This window comes from Vanessa cardui, chromosome 25, assembly GCF_905220365.1.
Source record: "Vanessa cardui chromosome 25, ilVanCard2.1, whole genome shotgun sequence".
Classification (NCBI taxonomy): domain Eukaryota; kingdom Metazoa; phylum Arthropoda; class Insecta; order Lepidoptera; family Nymphalidae; genus Vanessa; species Vanessa cardui.
The window spans coordinates 3,339,051-3,362,644 of record NC_061147.1 but is presented as its reverse complement, the minus strand read 5'-3'; the positions used below and the strand labels follow the sequence as shown (position 1 = coordinate 3,362,644).

Genomic DNA, 23,594 nt, shown 5'->3' with positions numbered 1-23,594 from the left:
CTTTATATTAATTTAATTTATTCATAACACAAGTTTTTTTTTTTTTAAATTTGTCTACTAATAAAACCTTATTTGTTTTAATGTAATTGAAAACAAAAATCGTATTACGAGATTCAACAACCTCCAGCAAAAATGTTATTTATGAAATTTATGAGATATAAGATTAAAAAACTACTTACCTCTCAAAGACAAGGATAAAAATGAATGATTCAAGAGTGTATTAGTGATTTTAAGATCTAATTTAAAAACATTGGAATTTTATAAGTTCAGAAACCGTGAAATTAATACGTTACATTCTCAGTGGCTTGTTGTGCTTGACTATTTACTATTTATTTGCACATAATGCTCAATTAGATTGTAATGTGGATATCAACATATATATCTACGGATTTCTTTTACATATCAACGATTCCAACCCATTAAATTGGTATAGATTATTTGTATAATAGAGCAATCTAAAATATCAAATTAGGGCTGATTCACACCATGAATTTATTCTATAATTATTGAATAAAGTAACGATGGATGGATTGTGTAAAAGATGATATGGCTGAAAAGAATGTTACTTGTGAGATGACGTCAGAACGAAAAATATAGAAGATATGCCGAGCCGACCCCAAATAATTGGGATAAGGGATAACTATGTGATGATATGTGATTGATACTCCGTTATCACAATGATTCCTAACACATTTATATTTATTATATCGATATTTTCACGTATCATGTCTGTCAGAGGCCTTGTCTTCATTTATAATTACTAGCATTGCACGTGGTCGAAATTCATTCATTTTTTGTTTTACTAAATATCATGTTTGTTTTTGTTCGTATTGTATGCATTCCCGCTTCGTACATCAGATTGAGTTAAAACATTATTCATTTGTTGGCACTCGCGTGAAGGTTTCTGGCATAGTACCATGAACGCACAATAGGTGGCGGGCGCGGCGTATCAAAATCCAAAATTAAAGACGCATTGAAACGATGCGCTGTAACTAGTAAAAACCAAAAGGACGTAAGTTTTTTTTATGAAATAATTACAGTCGTTATTGGTCTCGACAGCACACCGGATGGGTTGTTACTGAAACCCAAGTTATATCCCAAAAGTCCACTGAAGGGTTCAAAATACACAGGTTCTAATCGAGCCTCCTCTTAGGATGATCCTCGGCTTAGGACGTGGTCGAGGTCGGGGAGAGACACTTTCAATTAATATACTGATTTGGTCTTAACATAAACTTTAATCTTCGAAACCTCACTACTCCCTTTTCAGAGTAAGTTATGTATTTGTTTAAATGCCAGTTAAACAATCAATGCAATGCCATTTATATAGGCTTGACGAGACATATCAATCCTTTGAATTGCCTTAAAATTTATTGCACAGATAATAGCATTAATAAATCTACGTAATTTCGAAGTAGGTTTCGTTTGAAGGCTACAAGACTGAGGCTGATGTGATCGTTCAAGAATTTATATCTAGGTTTAGTAGGTATACAGCCTAAGTGATGACGTGTCGATTACGCATAACTTAAGCGCCATTTTATGTACGACTTGTCCTTATAGTGCTGTCGAGATGATGTCATTCTTAGTAAATACTTCCTCGGCATGACGTCACCGTTCTTAGCACTCTTTAATTCCTTTTACGTGTGATTGGTCTTATTTATGTATTGTTCTTACATCAAGGACATAAAATAGATTGCTTGTTCGGTAATTGGATCGGTTTTATTAATATTTTCTTTTATTGTTAATCGTGTTATGTTCGATGTTGTTTATTCTTGACTTTTGGTGGTGATATCTGTTTCTATATGATATACGTAGGCGGACATGTAAGTGCCATCGACCAAAAACAATGGCGCTGTGAGCCACCAACCTTGCTTTAGTAAGATGGCATGTCTTTGGTGCTTGTAATTAAACTGGCTCTCTCATTATTGAAATCAGAACATATACTATGAAATACACTCAACATAGGTTACTATGAAATGTATATATGCTAACTTCTATTGTAATCAGGCGAACCGAGTTGAAGGCTAATAATTACGAACAGATACCAAGATCCATTGATTGTATTAAATATTATATAGAGTAATACTATTAAATGAAACAAAATTAGTATCCAAAACAACTAGTGTGTATCATAACTCATTTCTGATGATTTTAAAGTAACTTTTACTATCCAGTTAACTAAATTAATTTAATGTTAGTTAACAATATTTGAAGGTACAATTAAACGTTTGCTTTCAAAGTATTCCAGCACGAAATGGCTATGATAATCATTGTTTACCCTCAAAAGGAACAATAGTGCATTTCACAAAGGCGTTACTAATGAATACAAGCCTTAATATATATACATATACAGTTTAGTTCATTTATATATTGCGGGTTATGATGAAAACTTAAATGTTGCTTATATTAATAATAACATATATACTAACATATACATTATATTTAAATAAGGAGTATGATGTGTTTATGTTATTTGATATACATTTTAAGCAGGTAGGCAAACAGTACATGCATTTCTTGATGGTCAGTGGTCACGTTCGTCCATTGAAATTGTCCCTGTAATAAATGGACCATCAGTATTGGGATCCATGATGTTATGACCCATGGAGTGTTCCTTTGAACCGCTTTCAGACACCTTTTAAGTTTCCATCATTTGTATTTGTCGTTTTCAATTGTTTTAAATAAAACATGTCTAGACATGTAGGGATCTTTCAATTTCGTTTAAGTTACGACACAATGTGAAAACAATGTCTTTTAAGATTTTTCATTTAAATCTGTATAATATAGTTCTAATACCTCTATTTATATATTTTCTCTTAAAAAAATTATAATATTAAAAATCTATTACGTTCTGAGTTCATTTACGCCGTGTTAACATTATATAAGATTTTCCTTATACTTTTTGCTAATCGAAAAACAGGTCACGTGTAGGGCGGGCCTGACGTAGGACCATCTATATGACTTGTCAAAAACATGCGCCAAGCAGAGTTACATAATATATATTTTTTGTTACAACTCTTTTAAGTTGTTTCATGCGCGGTATAGGTATATAATTAAAACCATAAGGCGTAATATTACGCACCGTCTTGGGTTCTGTACAAAATTTAAATAACAGTAGTGGAATACCTTTTTTTGAGGAGAGATTTAGAACTTTATCCATATTACCATTAGTGTAGGTTTCCTCGTATTAATATATTCTATATATAAACGAGTTAAGTAAATAAATCTTGAGTTGCGGCTATCCATATTGAAATCCGTAATATTTGGTATATCTATTCATATTCTAGAACTAGCTCTTTTCTATTTCAGGTTGAGTATTTTTCTTATTCGTATAAAGTATCATTATAAGGCTTTAGTTGTAAGTACTTTTAGACATACTGCAAACCACTATTCAAATAATTGAACTTTATACACTTTTTAGTATGTAGTATGAACTCTACACCTGAATGACGTCATCACGAACACACACAGAGACAGTGCACTCAAAGTTAATAGAAATTGACGTTTAGTTTTTTGCGGTAGGTTTCTTTTTGATACATCCGTATAAATATTTATATATGTCCGTTCCATTTACAGATTGAATCTTGATTACGAAATATACGCAGACAATACATGAAATGTATTTATATAATTACGATGTCATAAAGAATACAATTATTCGATTATAATCTTAGCACGGTGTTCAGACGCTTTGTTCAATCATTCAAGATGACAAACTTAATTTTTTTCTATAAATCAAAGTAATTTAATTAGGTTACGAGCACTATTAGAACATCTTCTTCAAGGCTGTATTTAGATTCTACGGATAACAATATCAGTATCTACCTTTTGCGATAGCTTAATACAAATTAATTATTATTAATTGTACTATATAGATGTATTGTATGATATAATGAACGTCGCTTTCGTCCCCAGCCGACCTTCGATTAGAACGCGTTTCTATTCTAAGCGCTTCTGTTTGTTTTGACAAGAATGTCAAGTGGATTGAAATTTTTGATGCTCATAAATTGATTGGAATCGTGCTAATTCATCCAAAACTTGAACTGATTCAAAGACTATCGTATAACCACTACCATTTGCCCTTTTGCCACAATGTTGAGACGAAGATTCGTTTATATTATTACCATGGTTTGAATTCTTAAACTATAATTTATTATTGATTAAATGATTTTAAGCATCATAATTACGGCCGTGGCTGTCGGTCTCAAGGGAAATCTGACACAACTGAAAATACCTACAGCCTAAGATTTTCTTTCCGTGTTTATTAATGCAAGGAAGAATCCCGAGGTTCTAGATGTGAGTCACTGGACTAACAAAACATTAAGATCAATAATGTAACATAAGACTATAATAGCCTGTCACGATCGTGTAATATACATACCGATTATTAATTTACAAAATTAATCTATACAAGCAATGAGACGTAATGAATCACCGTTGATCAAATCAAATCGACTAATTCACGTGCTGAGACACGTCCAACGACTGGAATCCCTTATTGTAAAAGCTTCAACTATATCAAGTGCTAGTGGAATGGAAGTAATAAAACCGAGAATAGCCGCGCTGCATCGTGCATCGATTACCAGCTAATGCGATTTGACCAGCCTTGCTATCTGGATCTATTCCGGTTAAGTCAAGTTGCTGGCTTGCTTTGGGATGCATTAGGAAGTCATATTTTATAATTGAATTGTTCTTTTGTATGAATTCACTTAAATATTAATACGATACGAATAATTAATTACGTTTGTGATATAGTGAGAATGAACGAGTTATTGATTAGAAATAATATACATTAGCAAAATATAATTTGCTATCCATATTAATAATTTCGTACTGGATCGTACACAACGAATTTAAAATCGTTCCACAAATATAGATATATTCGCAAAATTCGAGATATTTCTATATTAAATCCCTAAAATTGTATAAAGTTCAACGGGCGGCCATATTTTTCGTTTACGGATGCGTTCAGTAAGTGTGTTCCAAATAATAATTTGGTACTGGGGTACGGTAATTTCAACGGCAAAGTATCCACAATAAATCATTAGTATTTGTTTAGCTTCATTCATTTTACTGGAGCGAAGCCGGGTTTTCATCAAGTTGTTGATAATTCGAAGCTGTTCTAATAAATAAATCTTCCGACAGATTAAGTCACGAATAATGTTATCATATTGACATTGCTAGTTTAATCCTGTGACCTGATCCAACGAAAATAAAGTAAGGTATATTTTCCACTGCTGGGTTCAAGCCTCCTCTCCCATTAAGGAGAGGGTTTGGAACATATTCCACCGCACTGTTCCAATCCGGGTTCCTGGAATGCACGTGTGGCACAATTTCGATGAAATTAGACACGTGTAGGTTTCCTCACGATGTTTTCCATCAACACCAAGCATGAGATGAATTATAATCACAAATTAAGGACATATATATAGTGGTCGACAGAACTATAGGCTTATTCCAGTAACGAAAAAAATATTGAACAAAAATTTCAAGCTCGAAATATTCCAAATGATAAAGCCACTGAATAAATTAATCCGATGACCACATAAAAGCCGTATTACATTTCGCTTGGAGCATTACTTATTTCAATTATAGTACAAGGTCCGCATAATTTGATACGTGACAGCGTTTAGTGACGACAATAAGTGCTATGGACTATGGAGACCAGTTATTATATATATTTTACACTAGCTAGTGGCGGTTTCGCCCGAACCAAACTATAACCTTCCCCGATAAATAGGCTGTCTAATTCACGAAGATTATATTAAACCAGCTATACATTTTCTTTTGACAGGTTTGTTTCATCAGTCAATATCTAATGTAAGAGACATTACAATGTAATTTTATAGACGATGGTATCTTTAATTTCGGTGTATTTATGTGTTTGTGAATACTAATCAACATCCCAAATTTACCTGCCGTCTGATCGAAAATTTTCTTACGCACAGTCATTAAAGCGTAATGGAAGAATTGGCACGGTGCCATACCTTTTAAAATTTGCACCGGAGTTTTAATCTAGGTGAATGAGTGTTCCGAGCCTGGAGAAAAGATCACTAATAAGAAATTTTACGTTAGATAAAGACGTTATTTCGGAGGAAAACGACGGAGATCATTTTTCGTTTGCTGAGAACATTTTACGACGAACGGTTGACAGGAACGATCTATCACCGGCAAAGAATAAGCAAACAATCGCCAAGGAAACAACGTCTTTATGACCTAACACAAAGGGAGCGAAACCGCTTGAAAATGACTTCACTTTAATTACAATATCATTTACAAAAGCGGACGCGAAGTTCGTGTGCATCTTTGTGACTAATTTTCATTTTATAGTTCTGTTGATAATGACATCATATTTTAAAAACACTTGTGCAAATGATTGTCTGCAAAAAATTCATATTAATTAAAGAATACAATACACCCAGCCCTTGAAAAGAAGTGACATTTTCGGCTCGACATTTTGAAGACCATAAATACTCTATGAGTTGATTCAACGAATTCAAAGTTTGGAAAGAAATCGAGCAACGACTCAGCTCCCTTGCAATTATTTAGTATCACTGTTGACGTCCGGACGATCGTCTCTCGCTGATTTTATTACGGATTAACGTTTATTACAACAATCGTTGTAAATGTTGATAGCAATTGTTATTACGATTTATAAAAGCACCGATAAAGCAATAATATTTATGTTACCAAGTCGTATCGCGTGACTGGTTAAAATTATTCCGGATAAACTCATGATTACATATTTACGATACAAGCACATTTTATTCTATAATTGAATATTCTATTTTAGTACACGCTACTTTAGAAAGATATTAAAAAAAAAAAAAACATTTTTGAACCTAACAAAAACTTTTTTATTTCACACACGCCCAAAGTCCGATATTAATCTTATTCGAAGTACAATATCGTCGTTCATGATTCTGTAAGTAGGTACGAAGTTTCTAATTATGATAACAATGAAAAGCGAAACATTGAAATCGGATTAATGAATATGAATGCAGTCAACGTTTCACCTTGCGAAATGAAAATAGAGCGTAATGTATATGATAGCTACCTAACCTTTCACTCATCCCTTAGCATCGAACTTGACCCAGATAATCGATGCATGTTTGATCGAAGCTGATTAAGAAATGAGGTTACTGTGTGTACTTATGTAAGCCCGATAGCTGGAGACCTAGGTCTTCATCGTATATAAAAAAAAAAATCATGATTATTATAGGAACAAGAGTTGTTTCACAAGATGTTATGAGAAGCCAATATGTGCAATTAATCTTCTGTCACAGATTTTATGAAAACGAATTAAGCGCATAAAAATTCCGTAGTGCGTACATTGTTTGAACGAAACGTCACAAATTGAAACTAATTATTAAGATATATTTCAATCCAGAGCAGGAAAATGTAAGAATCATTCGCAGAATAAACTTGAAATTATTCTAAGTTTCTCTTCTCTTAATACCGAGAGTAAAGCGTTTCTTAGATAATAATTAATACAATAATGGCGCGCATTGAAACCGACATTTAAATTTACATTATATTTACAGCTGCCAATATATCTCTGAAGTTAATTTATAACCATTTGGAATTATATGATAAGTAAATGAAGACTATTACCAACATCGATTTTTTATATATACATAACAATAACACGAATAATCATTTATGATAATGAATAAATCAAATATCTGGATAACATTCCCATCTTATGGATGATGATGAATGATTAAAACGTATTTAAAATAATTAGATATTGTATGTATTGTCTAAAATGATTATCATCCAATATCTTGAAATAGTAAGTTAATTTATTCGATGGGAGATCAAAAACGATCGAATCCGTTGCTATGTACATAACCCAGTTTGGTAAAGTCAACGTTCTGTACATGGTATCACTCAGGCTTTAAAAAGACCTTCCGTATCGATCTGGGTTCGATGAACCGAGCTTAGCGCTTTATTCGGCAACGACAGAGAATTACCAGCGCTGACACGAAAATTAAATTGATCAGTAACAACGGCTGTAATAAATGACAAGCTATTCATGTAAGCCAGTAACGTCGCTTTTAGTTAGCCTCGTTTTCGGAAACGGGACGTGTAGTGTATATACGACTACACAACTACTAGTTTAATAAAAACTAACTAACTAAATATTTAATATTCTACATTACATTGTTCTCGAAGCTTTATTTAAATAGAAACGTTTTTGAAAAAAGAATGACCTGATCCAAGAATTCTTTGAATCGATTAAAACCTCTTTCATCTAATATATTACAATTTATTGAGATATTCATACAGCGAAATACTAAATTATTTAGTACAAATATAAATAATCATTGCGATTGTTTCCAATGTGTACTAAGAAGTTTTATGAGGTCATCCGGTATCGGAAAATTTAATAATGTCGTAAAGCTCCTAATCCTGGAAAGTTATTTGTTTTGTCTTCAAATAAAGACGGCGCCTGACTCACTGTGTAAGAGTATTTGAGTTGTCGCTAATTACTTTTTGATGAGCGACGTGTGAGTAACAAAGATAATTACTCCGCCATTAAAACTACATAGCACGTTTCCATAAAAATCTCTATTTTAAGACGAGTAATTAAAATGGTAGCAGAAGATTGTGCACAAGTTGATAACATGGGAAGCATTTGAAGATGTATTAATGTCACTGCTGCCAAATCGGCCATTCATTCGTTCAACGTATACGATCTTTAAACTAAATTAATTAGACAGAATTAAATGTATTAACTAACACTTTCTGTCTTTTAAGTACGTTCATACAACTTTATTCTTTATTAACTGATATTAATGATTGTGTTCCTATTAAGTCCAGTATAGTTCCAAAAATTTCATATCTCAAATTCGTTGATATTTAATAACCTGATTTTCCTGTAGTACAAGCTAATTTTTAAACTCTCCTAACTTCTGTTATATCAAACAGAATCAACACCTATTGAAAAATAATCGTCGAATTATCGAAGCGATATTTTCTAATAAATAAATCACAATGTGAAAGACCACTTCGTAAGTTAAGCATGTCTCGAATGCTTATAGCATAGTAACAAGAGTTTCTATAAATGTAAGTAGGAGAAATCAATAAATAAGCTGTGCCCATCGCGATACCGATCGTAACATTTTCCGCGCGTTGACTACGACTTGCTGATAACGTCACATCGATAGCGTATCTTGGAAAGCTACTCTAAACCAAATAAGGGTATTGAGGGTGCTCTTGAGACGAAGCTGGCAAATTTACAATTTTTTTTTTTATCAATACATCATTAATTACAAATTCTGAAAAGATCTTAAAGGTCAAGTGATCAGTATAGCCATAGTTTCTTTTTGACCTGTATTGATTGGTGAGTGGAGTTGAATGTCAGGGTGTTTTTTTTATTACGTCAATTGCATGACAATAACTCTATCAGGGAGTAACAACGATATTAAAATTGCAATAAAAACTTCCTCAGAAGGTAGACGTTTTTACGCTTTAGCAAAGAGAGATAATTCTTTTAAATGACATTACAAGTATTTAGTAATAATATAATTATAGATTATTTCATTTCTGTGTATGAGTATGTCATAACGTTACATTTTAGTTATTAAACATCAGTTGGAATGATTGTATTAAATATATGGAGGATACAAAAAGTCTCTAGATGAAATCTTCACTGTGGTTCGTTTATTGAGATATTTTTTCCCAAAAGAATACTTACTGAGAAAAATTCTGAGACTGTGAATATTCAATTAATTTCTAGAACGCAGGTCGATGTACGAGACAACATATTATTTTTATAGTTGAAACACTCGGGATCAGCTCTGGGAATTAACTCGTTTCATTTCGCCAACTATTTTGATTAATTCTTTTAGTTGACTAGTTCAATTATGGTGTCTTAGGTCATTTCAAGAAAGTATTATGGCTCTTATAATCCGATAAGATCTAAATAGTCCAGATGCAGGACCAACGACTTTATATACTATCCGGTAAATGGAGACGTTATTGTGAACTAAGAATTTCTCGGAAAGTTATCCCCAATAGTCAGACCCAACCTCTCCGATTTAAACCCATAACCACTAGACTATCAACGCAAGCAACGTACCTCCTGAATCTAAAGTTACCAATAAAATGTTAAACAAATATTGTTTATTCAAAATGTCTTCCAACGAAAGGCTTCATAAATTGAATTAATGCTAATTCGTGTCGCATTTAAATATTCTTAGGTATGGCGTGATTATTTAGCTGACATCAAAATTTACAATTATTATTAATAATTTAGCACATTTCAATAAACAATAATCATCCTCCAATATAATGCGAACGTCAGTTTGTTAGACCTGAAATTTTGAAAATAATCTAAAACCCCATCAAACGCGGGCGGATTCTTGAGCTGAAACTATCCCACGAAAAATGCTTTCGTTGATCGAAATGGTTCGGTCTTGACAGATTTTTTATTATTTCAGTCAACACCCCGAACCTTAGAAGTTGCATGCATAAATGACTAATAGATAACTGTACAATGACGGTGTCTTAAATAGGTTTATTGTTTTAGTATTCCTTTTGGTGTCTATGTAATGCTTAAACAATGCAGTCACGTGGGCATGTGTCGGATTGGTATCTGACCGATCATAATACCGTTTGAATAATAAAGATGGATTTAATTCAACTATTAATTTAAGTGCCTCGAAAAAGTCAATTTTACCACAAGATTAAGGCATCAAAGCCAAACACCGGTGAATTTTCATGTCACAAATTTGTGAGTGTCAAATAATTTACTCTTAAAATTACACACAAACTTTCTTGACGAGTTTTGGACGAAAATCTGTTTCATGTATATAAACCAACCATCATTTGAGCAGCTTCACATCGGTAGGAAGAAAAATAAAACCATCTTCTTTTAACAATAGAGATACATTTACAAGCTGTATACTATACTTTATGAATTTAATATAAATTAAAAAAAACAGTAAAAATAAGTATATCGTTAACGTTATTCTGTGGGCAAGTTAATTTTTTTGACATTTTATTTACTAGCGAAACTGAGTAGGTACCGTCACGCGAAGGCCGTATACGAGGTACGCACGTCATATTTACATGAACTTTTACTATACTTCCAATACGTGTATGTTAGAATATTAAACAGCCTTTAATCATAGAGCGTCTTTAATACTATTATAATTAAATTATTAATGACTTCAATATAATTGTAATAACTGACTTTTAATGGTGAATTCATAAATAAATGAATAATTACTGTTTTTTGCAATGAAATAGTTGTCGTCGATTTAAAACATAGCACATTAAGAAGAGGAGCATTTACTTCTGGTGTCTGTCACTTATATAGGAAGTTTCGGGACTATGTCCACATAGTATTGGTATTCTTGAGGGAGTTTTCGAAATGCGCGGCTAGATTATAATATAAAGTGGTACATACCATCTGTGGGCGATGTGTAGAGCTTTTTGCACAAATCCTGAGGTCCGCCGAGCGCGTTGATCTTGGCTAGCCCCTCGGCTCCGCGAGTTTCCATCAGCTCGCGCAGCTGCCGAAGGGTGACGCCATATTGCGCCGGCCGCCCCTCTACCGTAGCCATGGTGCCGGGCTCGCGGCCGCCGCCCGCACCACGCCCGACCACCCACTAGATCTGAAACAAAGTTTACTTTAAACATAGTCAGATATTCTTTAGAGTTTATAACAATATTATACTTCCAACTTTGTAACTTAACAAACAATCTATTTTTAGAAAAATATATTACTAGGTCCGATTTATTTGGCCACGTTGATAAAATTTTCGACCAGTCTTGTTAAAACTATAGGCATTAAATATACCCAGGGAGTTTTCGAATTAAAATGTCATATTCTATATTTAAATTGGTAGCTACCCGTTGTAATTAAAACCACCCCAGAGAGATCTGATTAACACAGATTTATGCGGTATCCAAACTGTTTTTAGAAGTGGATTCTCTGCATAATTCAAGAGCTCTTTAATTACGGTAGCATCTAACAATTCACTGTTGTTTTCTCTATCACCTCGATTGCATTTTACTGTCACGCAGTGAATAATTAAACAGGGGGAGGGGGGGAGGAAGGGAGATAGTGTGACATCTAATAGAGATAAGAGATGCGTCGCCCCACATAGTACACTAGACTGTTCAGAGGAAATTATTGACATTTTACGTCATCATATAGAGCCGTGTTGCAATAATACTATAGTTTTGTTATTTCTGCATTTAAATCAAATAATTAATTGAATAAACAAGCAGACTAAATCTTCAATATCTTTTCTCCTCAAATTTTTAGATGTTTTTGTAGCTACGACGAGCTTTGTATTCATGACGTTTGGATTAAATTTAATCAAAAAGAAATTTGGAAAAGTAGAGAAAAATTGTTCGAGACAAGAATATTAACCGTAAAAAACCGTATCTATTGTAATTCAGTTCATTACTCACACAACTTACAAAACACTTTTCAAATACAAGATACTGAAACTGGATTGAGGGAAACGCAATCATTTATTAAAAAGCATCGCCATTCACAAGTCACAAACATATATTTATCCTATCCACTTAGATAGAACTCATAAATCTTCGAATAGACGCTTTTCGGAATTTATTGAATATTTTGAATCTTATATTACTGTATCAATAACAATCCTTATATATAAAAGTTCTTTATACTTTGATTAGTAAAGCAGTGCTGTGTCTCTTTCAAATGTATGATAACAGAAAGAGACTACACAATGTCTATAATTAAGGCCATAAGTGTTGAAGTATTGGTAGGTACATAACAATGAGGGAAATTACATTATACATCGATTCCTTATTCAACTGACAAATATCCACAGACAAAATTTCAATCATTGTGCGTTTTATATTCACGTTCGAGCCAGCCAACTTAGAGGAAACGCTTTGATGTCACGACACAGAGCAATCTAATTCCATTATACATACAAACAGACTACAATACACGTAGATGTTAATTAAACAGACAAAAAAAAATTAAACAGAGCACACCTGTAGCCTGTTAGCGGTCTTTACGACCCATAAACAGAACTGACGGACATTTGTTGCAGTACCCTGCATATTTTAGGAGAGTTAATAAAAAGCCAGTTCTCGTACGGTTTTACACGAAAAAGGGGACAAATGTTACTATTGTGTGCAATATATTTAAAAGACAACTTGCTAAATATATTGTATCTTTCTCTTTTGGCGTATTTTTAAAAGGTTCAAATAAAACTTATGCTATATTTAAAATCAAGTAATGGTATAAATATGAAATGGTAGGAATTGCATTTGAATGATTGGAACATTTTAAAGAGAAGTCAAAATTCGGACGCGAAGGAATTTTTCTACCTTTTATGAAGACACAAATGTTTGAAGATGAAGTTTGGAATTCCCAGCTAATGGCGAAATATAGAAAAGTTATACGCAACGTGCAAACTACTTTATAAAGTATAAAGTTAGACATGATACTCGCTGTAAACATGTTGCGACTGAAATGAAATAAAAAGATAAACATATTTTTACTATTTCCTCTCTCTAATGGAAATATAATTTGGAAAATAGAGTTGATTGTAGTTTTACTTAAATTGATAGCGGTTTATGCAATGAATTTAATTAATAACAGATATTGTATTTTCATCTAATAAAAACATTTATCGACCGCCTAAAATCTAAAGAACCAAACAGTTATTGCACTTTTGGCATGACACACAAATTCGTAGGTTTTATCTATCGTTCGTTTTCCTCTTTTTATTTGTACAATTACTATTTACTAAGGAACGTTTTATAGATCTTAAAGTAATTGAGCTATTAAACTATACACTGCTTGGGGGGAGGTGACAAGTGGCACCCGCTAGTACAGCATCGAGGTTGAGTGTTGTTGAACAGCCGACAATTAGGTCGGTTGAGTGCCTATCTTTGTTAGATTTTGCACGCTTAGTACTTCGAGTCAAGATCCTTTGATATTCACTGATTTCTAACATTCAGTGCATAAGAGTAATGTAAATACAAAATTTACGTTCCCCTTAACGAGTCAGCAGATTTAAGTGCTTTTCAAAATTGCGTTATTACGAACGATATCATGCTACTACAAAATATTGCGATCTACTCTAGATAGTTAAGTGGTTTCAATAATCTCAGTTGCATTGGGTATTTTGTAATTTTTAGAAAACTGTAGCTAAAGTTTGAGACTGTATTACTCTGCTGAACTTTAAACAATTCAATAACTCGAACTTTATTTGACTTTCCTTGAAATAAACTACTCTATAGTACAGTAAAAGAATTTACTGTATCTGAAAGGGGAATTGATAAAGTAATTTTAAAGAAAATTATTCAAAACATTACGATGGCAATGTGCTATGAGAAGATTAAACACAAACTATAATTAATACACAAATTGTAATGAATACAATAGCTAGTTCAGGTGTTATTATCGCAGCATGTGTAGAATTTTGGGCAAATGGGTCAATCGTCGTGTTCCAGCAAACTTGGCACGATCGGGCAAACAAACTTGATTGAAAGCGTCCCAAATCAATCTGCACTAATCGATGTTAGGTCAGGTTTAAAAGAAGATTTGATACCTACAGGTATCAAATCATGTTAAAGTTTACTAAGGTGGTATTATCAAAAAGATCGACAACTATTAAGATTAATTGAATGATATTACTGCAGATTAAAGATGTAGGTTTGATTATACTGATTTGTCTAGCACTGATAAATGTTTTATATGAAAATGAAACGAAATAGATATTCTTAAAGTTGGAGGTAGCACTGGTATTTCCACACGTAGACGACCGTTGGTCGAAGGTCTGTTCTTTTGAAGGCAAAGAGAAGGAGCATATTCGGACTCGATACTCCTACGACTGTTGGTCAAAATACAAGAGATAGATTTTCAAGTGTCAAAAACTGTTTTCCTAACAATATTTTCAAGACAAAAATCAATTCCAATCAATAACAAAAAGTCAACAGGGTAACAGAAATAACAAATTCACGTAACATTATCCAGCACTGTGTTCTGAAACATTAATATCGTTTGTTCGATTACATTTATATATGAAAGAAGAACAAGGACAGACATCCACTATTGTACGAATAAACAATAAATCTACAATAGATACCGAAGTTACTGTTCGCATCCAGAAATACATTTGAAACACATCAATGACGCAACCGTCCAGTGAACTCTTAAAACAAAGGTAAAACTTTTCTTGAATAACAAATTCAGTTTATATTATCTGTTTTATTGTTAGACTCAGATTCCACGTAAGCCACAAATCACGGGATCTCGATTGCTTTTATTCTAACTTATCCAGTTTTACTATTGTTCAAGAATAACATTGCAGCTATTTTCTAAGCGATGTTTCATTTTAATAAAATAAAACATCTACTGTTTTTTATTATTCAGCAAGATGTCGTAATGGTTTTTATTTTTTATACGATATAAAATCTCAATATGAATGTAATGAAAATCCTTTGCAATTATTCGTAAGAAACGGTTATATGTATTATACACTATAGACAATTCATTGTCAGAATATATGTTACATATTATATGATTACTTTAAACGGTAAGTCTGTTAATAATCCATAGCTGGGCTTATCTAATCACCGGCAACAAACAAAAGCACATTTTAAGCATAATTTAGTGGTATTATCACCCATTCTAAACACAAGATCATCTCTCATAAAAACTAATACTTCTGAAACCTCGATATTCCTCGCTAAACTAATGTAAGAACCTATCGCATAAATAACAGTCAAGTCATGATTTCCAATTGGAAAAACGTTACCGTTTTAAAACTGGATTCCAATGAGAAAAGTCGGTAAAAAACATGGCCGTTACTCTTCTTGACAGAGTACTTTTGTAAATGTTGCTGTAAATTTATTTTCCTATACGAGAAACAACTAAGAGCCTACTACACATTATTGGATTAGAGAAATGACAATTTATAGCGAGTGCTATTTACTAAGTTATATAAACAAGACATTTAAAAAAGAAAAGAAAAATGACAAACCAAAATCTCTTATTCTTAATATTTTGGTTCATTCAATATGATATGGTTGAATCTATTAATTAGCTGGGAAGTAGCGGAAAATATTAAATTGGTCTTACTAATGGCCTTAACCGCGAAAACCTACAATAGATGTGATGTAGGGGCGAATCGCGTGATTTCGCCGCCTTATCACGGCCACACCTGGCTTTTCACAAATAGTCGATTGCTTTAGGCAAATTGCAAGTAAGCCTAATATAAATCATTGGCATGACAGCAATTAATCGTGATTTGAAAACAGAAACAGAAGAACAGAACGGCCAATAATTTCGAAATTTTAATTATGAATCGAAGTACGATGAGAGAACAAAAAAAGTGAAGATGCACGGATTAATCTAAAAGTAAAATTTTGCTATTCCTCTTCTGAAATGTTTTCGGTAGATTGGTCTCATGCGATCATACGTTTGATTGAGGCTTTTGCCTGTTTGATTGAAAAATAACGTCTTTAAAAACCAACCCAATTATATGAGAAAACTGTTTTCAAAGAAATACTAAACTATTTTTCTTGTAACGTGAATTTAAACCAACATTTATGGAATGGTTGAATTCGCTTTTAATACAAATAAACGTTGACTGATTTTTTAATTGTGGTTTAGATTAACAGGCTTTTAGAATAACAAATGTTTTCAATCACACTAGTCAAACCAAGTAAGTAATTTCTTCAAGCTCCCTAAGTGTTCTAGTGGGTTATAGGTATTTAAACATCATTAAGCTAACGAAACTCGGCTTGGCAACTGTGACGGTCGTTACAACAATCTTGTTATAAGTTCAAGACTTCAAGAGCGATTTAATTGAAATAGACTGAGCGAGTTTGACTATCGTCAGATCTGGCGCCCGAAGCGGTTCAAACACGAGACAAAATAAACAGGAAGCTGAATTATCGTGTACAGTTTATTGTTATCTGGATACTTTAGTGCTAGCTGGAATCTGATAGCGAAACTAGTAATGAAGTTTAAGCTAGCGTAGACAATCATTACAAGAATACCGCTACTACACTAGAGGAATTAAATAAATAATTTAACAGTTCTCATATTAAATTAAGATGATTTAATATAAGATTTATTTAAAACATTATTTATAGCTTTATTTGAATCTACATTAATTTTTTTGATTGTCACTGCTATAATTATTATACTGAAGTTTTAAATGTTAAAAATAGTTATAAATTATATTTTAATATTATAAATTTACAAGAAACAGGTTTATTTCATGAGGTTATTATGAGATCCAAAAGTAAAATACGAAAAATTTAAATATACATTTTCATTAGACAGCTCAGATATTGACCTATAAAAGAGATATTTGATAAAAGCTTCCAGTGGAAGTAATATCGACTTCTGAAACGATTTGATTATAAGGTAAGAAGTGTGAAAGACGAAAATAAAATTTTAAAGGAAATTGCAATATCGACAAAGATGTTTGATGCATAACTGCAGGCGAAGACTTCTCGTCTTGAAGTCTAGAATTTACTGTCTGCCATAGAGACGACTAGGCCAACTTAACTTTTTTAAAAATGTTTTTAAAAAAAATCCTCTCTTTTATAGATTGAACTGAAATAATAAGATGGTTTAATTTTGAATGATGAGGATAAAGGTTTTCGAAGTTTCATTTGAATTACAGACGATAAAAATCTCTTACTTTTGATAGGTAAGAAAAATATTGTGAAAAAATACATGCAATATTTATTTTTCCATTTCTTTATCGTTACAGCTTCGAAAGCAAAGTGATGAAAGGCACCATCGTATTCAGGCTAGGGAGAAACGAAACCCGTTAAGAAGGTTCATTCGGAATACGCATTACGAATATACGGGCGGAATATACATTTTTGAAAAGAATATTTGTTTTAGTTTTTTCTCACAGATTTAGACTTACATTCGTAGTTGTAAATAATACGTTCGAATTCTCGAAGTCTTTATTTAATAAATATTGTAATATAAATGAAATTTGTTTTATTCCTTTATGTAACACCTTTTTGAAACGGGTTCCAATAATCTTTATATTTCACATGGATCAAAAGGATCTTAAAATTCAAACAGCGTTGGAGCGCGAGTCATCCCATTGCAGGCCAACGTAACAGCATTGAACACTTTGTACGATAACATTTTGCGAACACTTTTCATATAAATTGGATACGGATGCCAACTTATCGAAGTTTATTTTCTGCTAAAATTATCGAATGAAAGAGCGTTTTATAAGAAATCAAATAACATTCATAAAATTGTTCCTCCATTATTTCTTAGAAGAATTAATTTTCAATTTTCAAATTTAATCCATGGATTTATTTAATCTCATCTAAATCTCTTAAATCGTTGATATTGATTATCATAACGTTCTTAAACTATACTTTTTCAGCCTTTAGCACATAACAATTTTCGACTGTACCATTCACTTTTTTGTGATGAAAGAACTCGTAACGTCATAACAAAATAGAAATCTAGAACATTGGCTGGTTTATTAGCAAGTTGTTTCGAGATAATCTAATATAAAAATCGAAATTGCTTGCAGAATTCAAGAGTAAACCAAAGTAATCAAGGGTAAGACAACCAGGCAAGCATATACTGAAAAAGGTTGATCGGTATTCACTGCACGACCGTCGCCCCAACGGTATCACCGCTAATCACACTATCTCGTGACCTGCGGCTCCAATAAGCCTAGTAGCCAGGCATAGGCGGTAAATAGCTTAGATGTTAGATACTGATGAGTTCGACAGAAGCGATTTATCTTATTGGAACGAGGATTTATATAAGTTTGTGTTAAGACAATATGGCAAATAATTGCCATGATTGCAATAAACTACAAGAACCATTTCAAATATTATTTTGTATATTTTAAACTATTTTACAAAATACACAAGTATACGTGATTGATAAATTTTTCAGTATAAACTTAAGGGTTAAAAACTTTATAAGGGTACACAGGGTTCCCTATTTATAAGATAGAGAGCTTCATTAAAAGTTACACCATCGTTTCGACGCGTGGCTCACGGAATTGTGTGCCATAATGCGAACAACTTTTATCCGGTGGAGGATCGATTAATTAACTGGAGTAACAAAAAAAAAACCTCAGTTAATTATATGATCGAACCGATAAACCGCTTTTAAATGAGAAATTTGAATGGCTTTCAAAGGGAAATAAGTGAAAATTTTGCTTATTCGCATCGATAACTTTAGCGGAGAGATTTTTGTTGACTAATGAGAGAATTTAATTTACGATCTCAGTCAACATTTTCATGTATATTATCAAGTTGAATATTGCTTGATTCGATTTATTTGAATTTAGCAATATGTTAATGATGCGAACTAATTTTGCGTCTTTATAAAACAAGGTAGCCCAATCTCTTCTAGATTCCAAAATAAAGGTAAAAAATTTGGTGTTTTATCGGTTATTGTTCTAATAAATACGTAAGTTATTTGTAACAATTACAATTTTTTTTTTTGGAACTAACAATGTAAATTATGGCTTAAAGATTATTTTAAAGAAACCGATTAAAAATTATATAAAGTTCAAAAGAATAATTCGTGATAAGGAAAATTTTTGTTTTATCCCTAGGGAGCCATTTGCTGAAGGCTCGGTAGGAAAGAGAATAACTTTTGCAACATCGTATATAATCATAAAACGATAGAATATTTATATTTATAGTCGGTGATAAATTTATAGATAATTCAGAATATTTTACTAAAGACGCGAAATTTATTTTAAACGTGAGAAATAAAGCTGTTCCAACTTAGAAGATAATGCGTTTGTCAATTACATAACACTTTGCGAGTTCACCGAACTGACCAGAATTTAATGTAGCGTAACGTACACCGTCTAATGTCGCAGCCCTGATTACAGTTTCTTCTCATTCGTAGTTTGTACCTATTGTGTATCGTTAAACATTTTTGTTGAAGCGTAAACGATGAAAAAGAGAAACAATAATGGCCGTTCTCTTTGTGTAAGTTCTAGGTCATTATAGTTTCGTGTCCATTTCAAATAAAAGGCTTGAATCGACCTTTGTTATAAATGAAATTGCTTCAAAATTAACGCTAAGATTAAATTAGAGGTTTTTAAAATTATTGTTGAGTGCTTGAAATTTTGCCAAATAGATTTATCCTTATATTGCGTAACAGCCTTATGTGGTCACAGTTTGCGGTTCGAATACATTACTGTTTCTGCGATCATCGGTCATATTAGACATTCAAAGCGTGTGCACTGATAGAAATGTATGAAGGTATTTTACTGCTTGAAGTAGCATTATTTTTGCACAATATACCAATGATAACACTACTGGTAACTCACGAGAGAAAAGGAAGGTAAAATAAAACTATAGAAATGAGGTAAAAGATGATAAGACAACAACGAAGCCGTAAAAGAAACAATACCCGCATCAGAAATGTTGGAACTTGCATTTGCAGAAAATGATATTATGATAAAAGATTTATCTGCTTTTATTCTATAGCAAGGGATTCCATTCTTATAAAGAAGTTGTAACATTACTTAGACCCGTTTAGTAAAGTATATATTTTTTCTTATATAAACGAATCGTTCGTTCTAGTTATAAAAATAAGTAGCAATAGATGAAAATTTGGTAACATTTTAGTAACTTGATTTTGATATTTCTAGTCATATCTTAAAGGAAACATCTTTTTAATAACAATTAATTTCAATAAATGATCAACTCAAAAATAAAACGATCAAACGGCAGCACTCGAAACAGCGCCTCTATTTAGGAGCCCTAATACTTAATTCGATTTACGTATACTTCGTCCGGCAGCAAAGACGTGACGAGCATGGTCCCTGACTAACATAATTGATTAAAAGGGTCCACATTCTAATCGTCGCTAGGAGAACTGTTATCGTCAAAAGTTGTCAGACCTTCTAAAATTTACCGTGTAAAATTTCCAATAATAAATCCTTATATTTTTATGAATACAATTTAAGGCATATTTAATATAACAGACACAATAGAGGTATTATCCGTTTATAGGTTTACTGATTTAGTGACGAAAATAGAGGCCTTTGGTAAATGTCGATGTCTGGAAATCGGATATTGTATGGAAATAGGAGTGGCATGTCTAACAGTAGCAGTCGAAATAGCTCTATGCGAGTAATATACAAACGGAATTGTTTAACCAAAAATGGAAAATACAATAGAAGGCTAACTTTATCTCTCTTATATAAGAACTGAACGAGGACGAATGCTTTATTTAAAGGCTTAATATAAAATCTTTTCTTTATTTAAGATTTGAAGTATGATAAAAGTGTCACATTACAAGTTACTTATAAATTTAATTTTCGAATTTAAGTTTGTTATAAATCTTCAAGCTTCGAATCATGATCAATATTTTACTATTCATATAAATTGGAAAGTGTGGACGGACGGATGTTTGTAACTTAATCATGCCAAAACAGCTGCCCGGATCAGAACGAAATTTGGCACAGAGATGGATCATGGCCTAGGCTATCAAATGGGTTACTAGGTTTTTTTTTAATCCAAACACTTTACACAGAATTCTGCGAAGCCACGGTCAGTAACTAGTTTTCCATGAAAACGATTATTACCATCAGAAGGTCAAGGCTTAACAAATTGTTCGTGAATATCGCTTATAATTTTCGTAATAGAAAGTAAATTGAAGGCACGAAAATCGTTCACTATGCTATACATACCACGAGTGCGTGTCGCACCCGTCTTTCCGCCGAGGCGTATGGCTCCCTATTATGCTGCAGGTGGCGACCTGAAAAGAACAAAAAAAACTCTTACATTCTGTACGAAAACATCGATAAATTTCAGTTTACTTAGCAAACTACTTAGTATAAAACCTATATATTGCATGTTTCATTATTAAATAACCAGAATTGTATCGATTAACTGTTCACCGTTATGTAACTTGCGTATGAATCGTAGTGCTTATTCGATTGTGAAAATTGTCCGTGTGAAAAATTTTCGCTGCATGGTAAAACGTTTCAGCGTTTTCGGTTTCGTTTGGAAATCAAGACATAACATTAATAGCGAGGATTAATGGATATTTATTGATCGATTACATTGAATATATCGCTTAAAATAATATTACGTTCCATTACACCCATTAGCACGATAACGGGGAACGGTTAACAAGAAGACTTCGAAAACAGAGTAAGTTGAATGCAAATTCCTGGTATTGGGATATAGATGGAATCTTTGACTATGAAACATGGGTATTGGGTATGCAATGTTTTTAATGGAAATACAGTATTCCCTATTGAGTTTGAAAAGCGAAAAATAAAGTAAATACGAATAAAACATTTTTAGTGTCTTTTTCATACAGTTCAATGTTTCAATTGAAAGTACAAAAAAACAGTTCAAATAATCAATTACGGATAACGTCTTAGGACCCGGGCAACACAAATATTTGCCTGACGCTGAGTAAAGCATTAGTTAGTTGTATGTACATATGTATGTATTTGCGAGCGTCTTTTCGGTGGCTTTTCACTGTTCACTACGTTCAAATAATTCTCTTACGTGTTTTATCCTATTGGTACGATCGAATTTTCATTGTATACATTTTATACAAGGCTTTATGGTTGTTCAGACAATTTCACTTTATTTAGAGAATTATATATTTCGTTAATGATAACATATATCGGTTACACTTCTATAAAATACTTCGTTGCTATTATACGATTCAAGAATATAGACGCTTAAAAGATCACTAGCACATATTATATTTAAAAAAAATTAATACCTATAACACGACCAACTTGAGTAGGAGCTTCAGCTGAAATGACTCCAATCTCTTCTTATTCTAAGATACGATTATTTACAAGTTATCAAGATATTTCAGAGATATGACACTACTGAAAACATATTTCCGCATGACATTGAACGTAAGTCACAAAATAATCACAGTACAAATAATTAAATAGGCAGTATTTTAGTTATCAGTATACTGGTTTGTATTATAAAGTCTGAAGCAGATACTTGTGATAATTTTTAAACATACATGATTTACCTGATAGATAGTGTTTTATTAGCCTTGATTAATAATCTAGTTATCATGAAAAATGTTATAGAAATGAGGTTACCAAATCACCGACAACGTTCACTGTATAAACTATGTCTTAATTTTGTTTTTTTCATATTCTGTTGTCAAGGCAGTAACACATTTAATACTAACAGCAGCCAAGGTCGTATTCATATAAGGGTCTTAATAATGTAGAAACCAAATATTCGTAGAATATTTTTCCAATTTGTTCACTGCCTATGAATAAAAACCTTACCATTGCGTAACCACTGTAAGATTTTTATTAAACCAAAGCAAATATAAAAGTAACAATAGTAATTATTACTAATATAAAAATGCAAGAATAATAAGAAGTAATATTTACAACGATCATAAAATGATCCCAGGGTTTCTGCCTTAACGACCACAGTTCCGGACATAGATGTACTAAATTGCCAAAAATTTGGCACACGGAACAGACATTCCAAATGATGCATGGAGAGACGGAACATTTTATGCAAATGGCAATACATAACCTTAACTACAGCAGTCGAAGCCTACATTATTAAATTGTTACATCGAATTTTTAATAAACGACAAAAAT

The 23,594-nt window shown here is 32.4% G+C and overlaps 1 protein-coding gene across 10 annotated transcripts in view; it reads right to left on the bottom strand.

Annotated features, from left to right (window-relative positions):
* Window positions 1-23,594, bottom strand: part of LOC124540554 (plasma membrane calcium-transporting ATPase 3) — a 128,859-nt gene that overhangs the window by 54,634 nt on the left and 50,631 nt on the right. For 9 of the 10 annotated variants that reach the window (XM_047118221.1, XM_047118219.1, XM_047118223.1 and 6 more), the window contains exons 2-3: window positions 21,678-21,745; window positions 11,417-11,624 (exon numbers count right to left, since the gene is read on the bottom strand). In XM_047118221.1, coding sequence (XP_046974177.1) covers window positions 11,417-11,573 — 157 coding nt within the window. In that variant the 5' untranslated portion in view covers window positions 11,574-11,624; window positions 21,678-21,745. Of the gene's footprint in view, window positions 1-11,416; window positions 11,625-21,677; window positions 21,746-22,732; window positions 22,773-23,594 lie in introns of those variants that run through there. The other variant, XM_047118220.1, reaches the window with a different exon arrangement.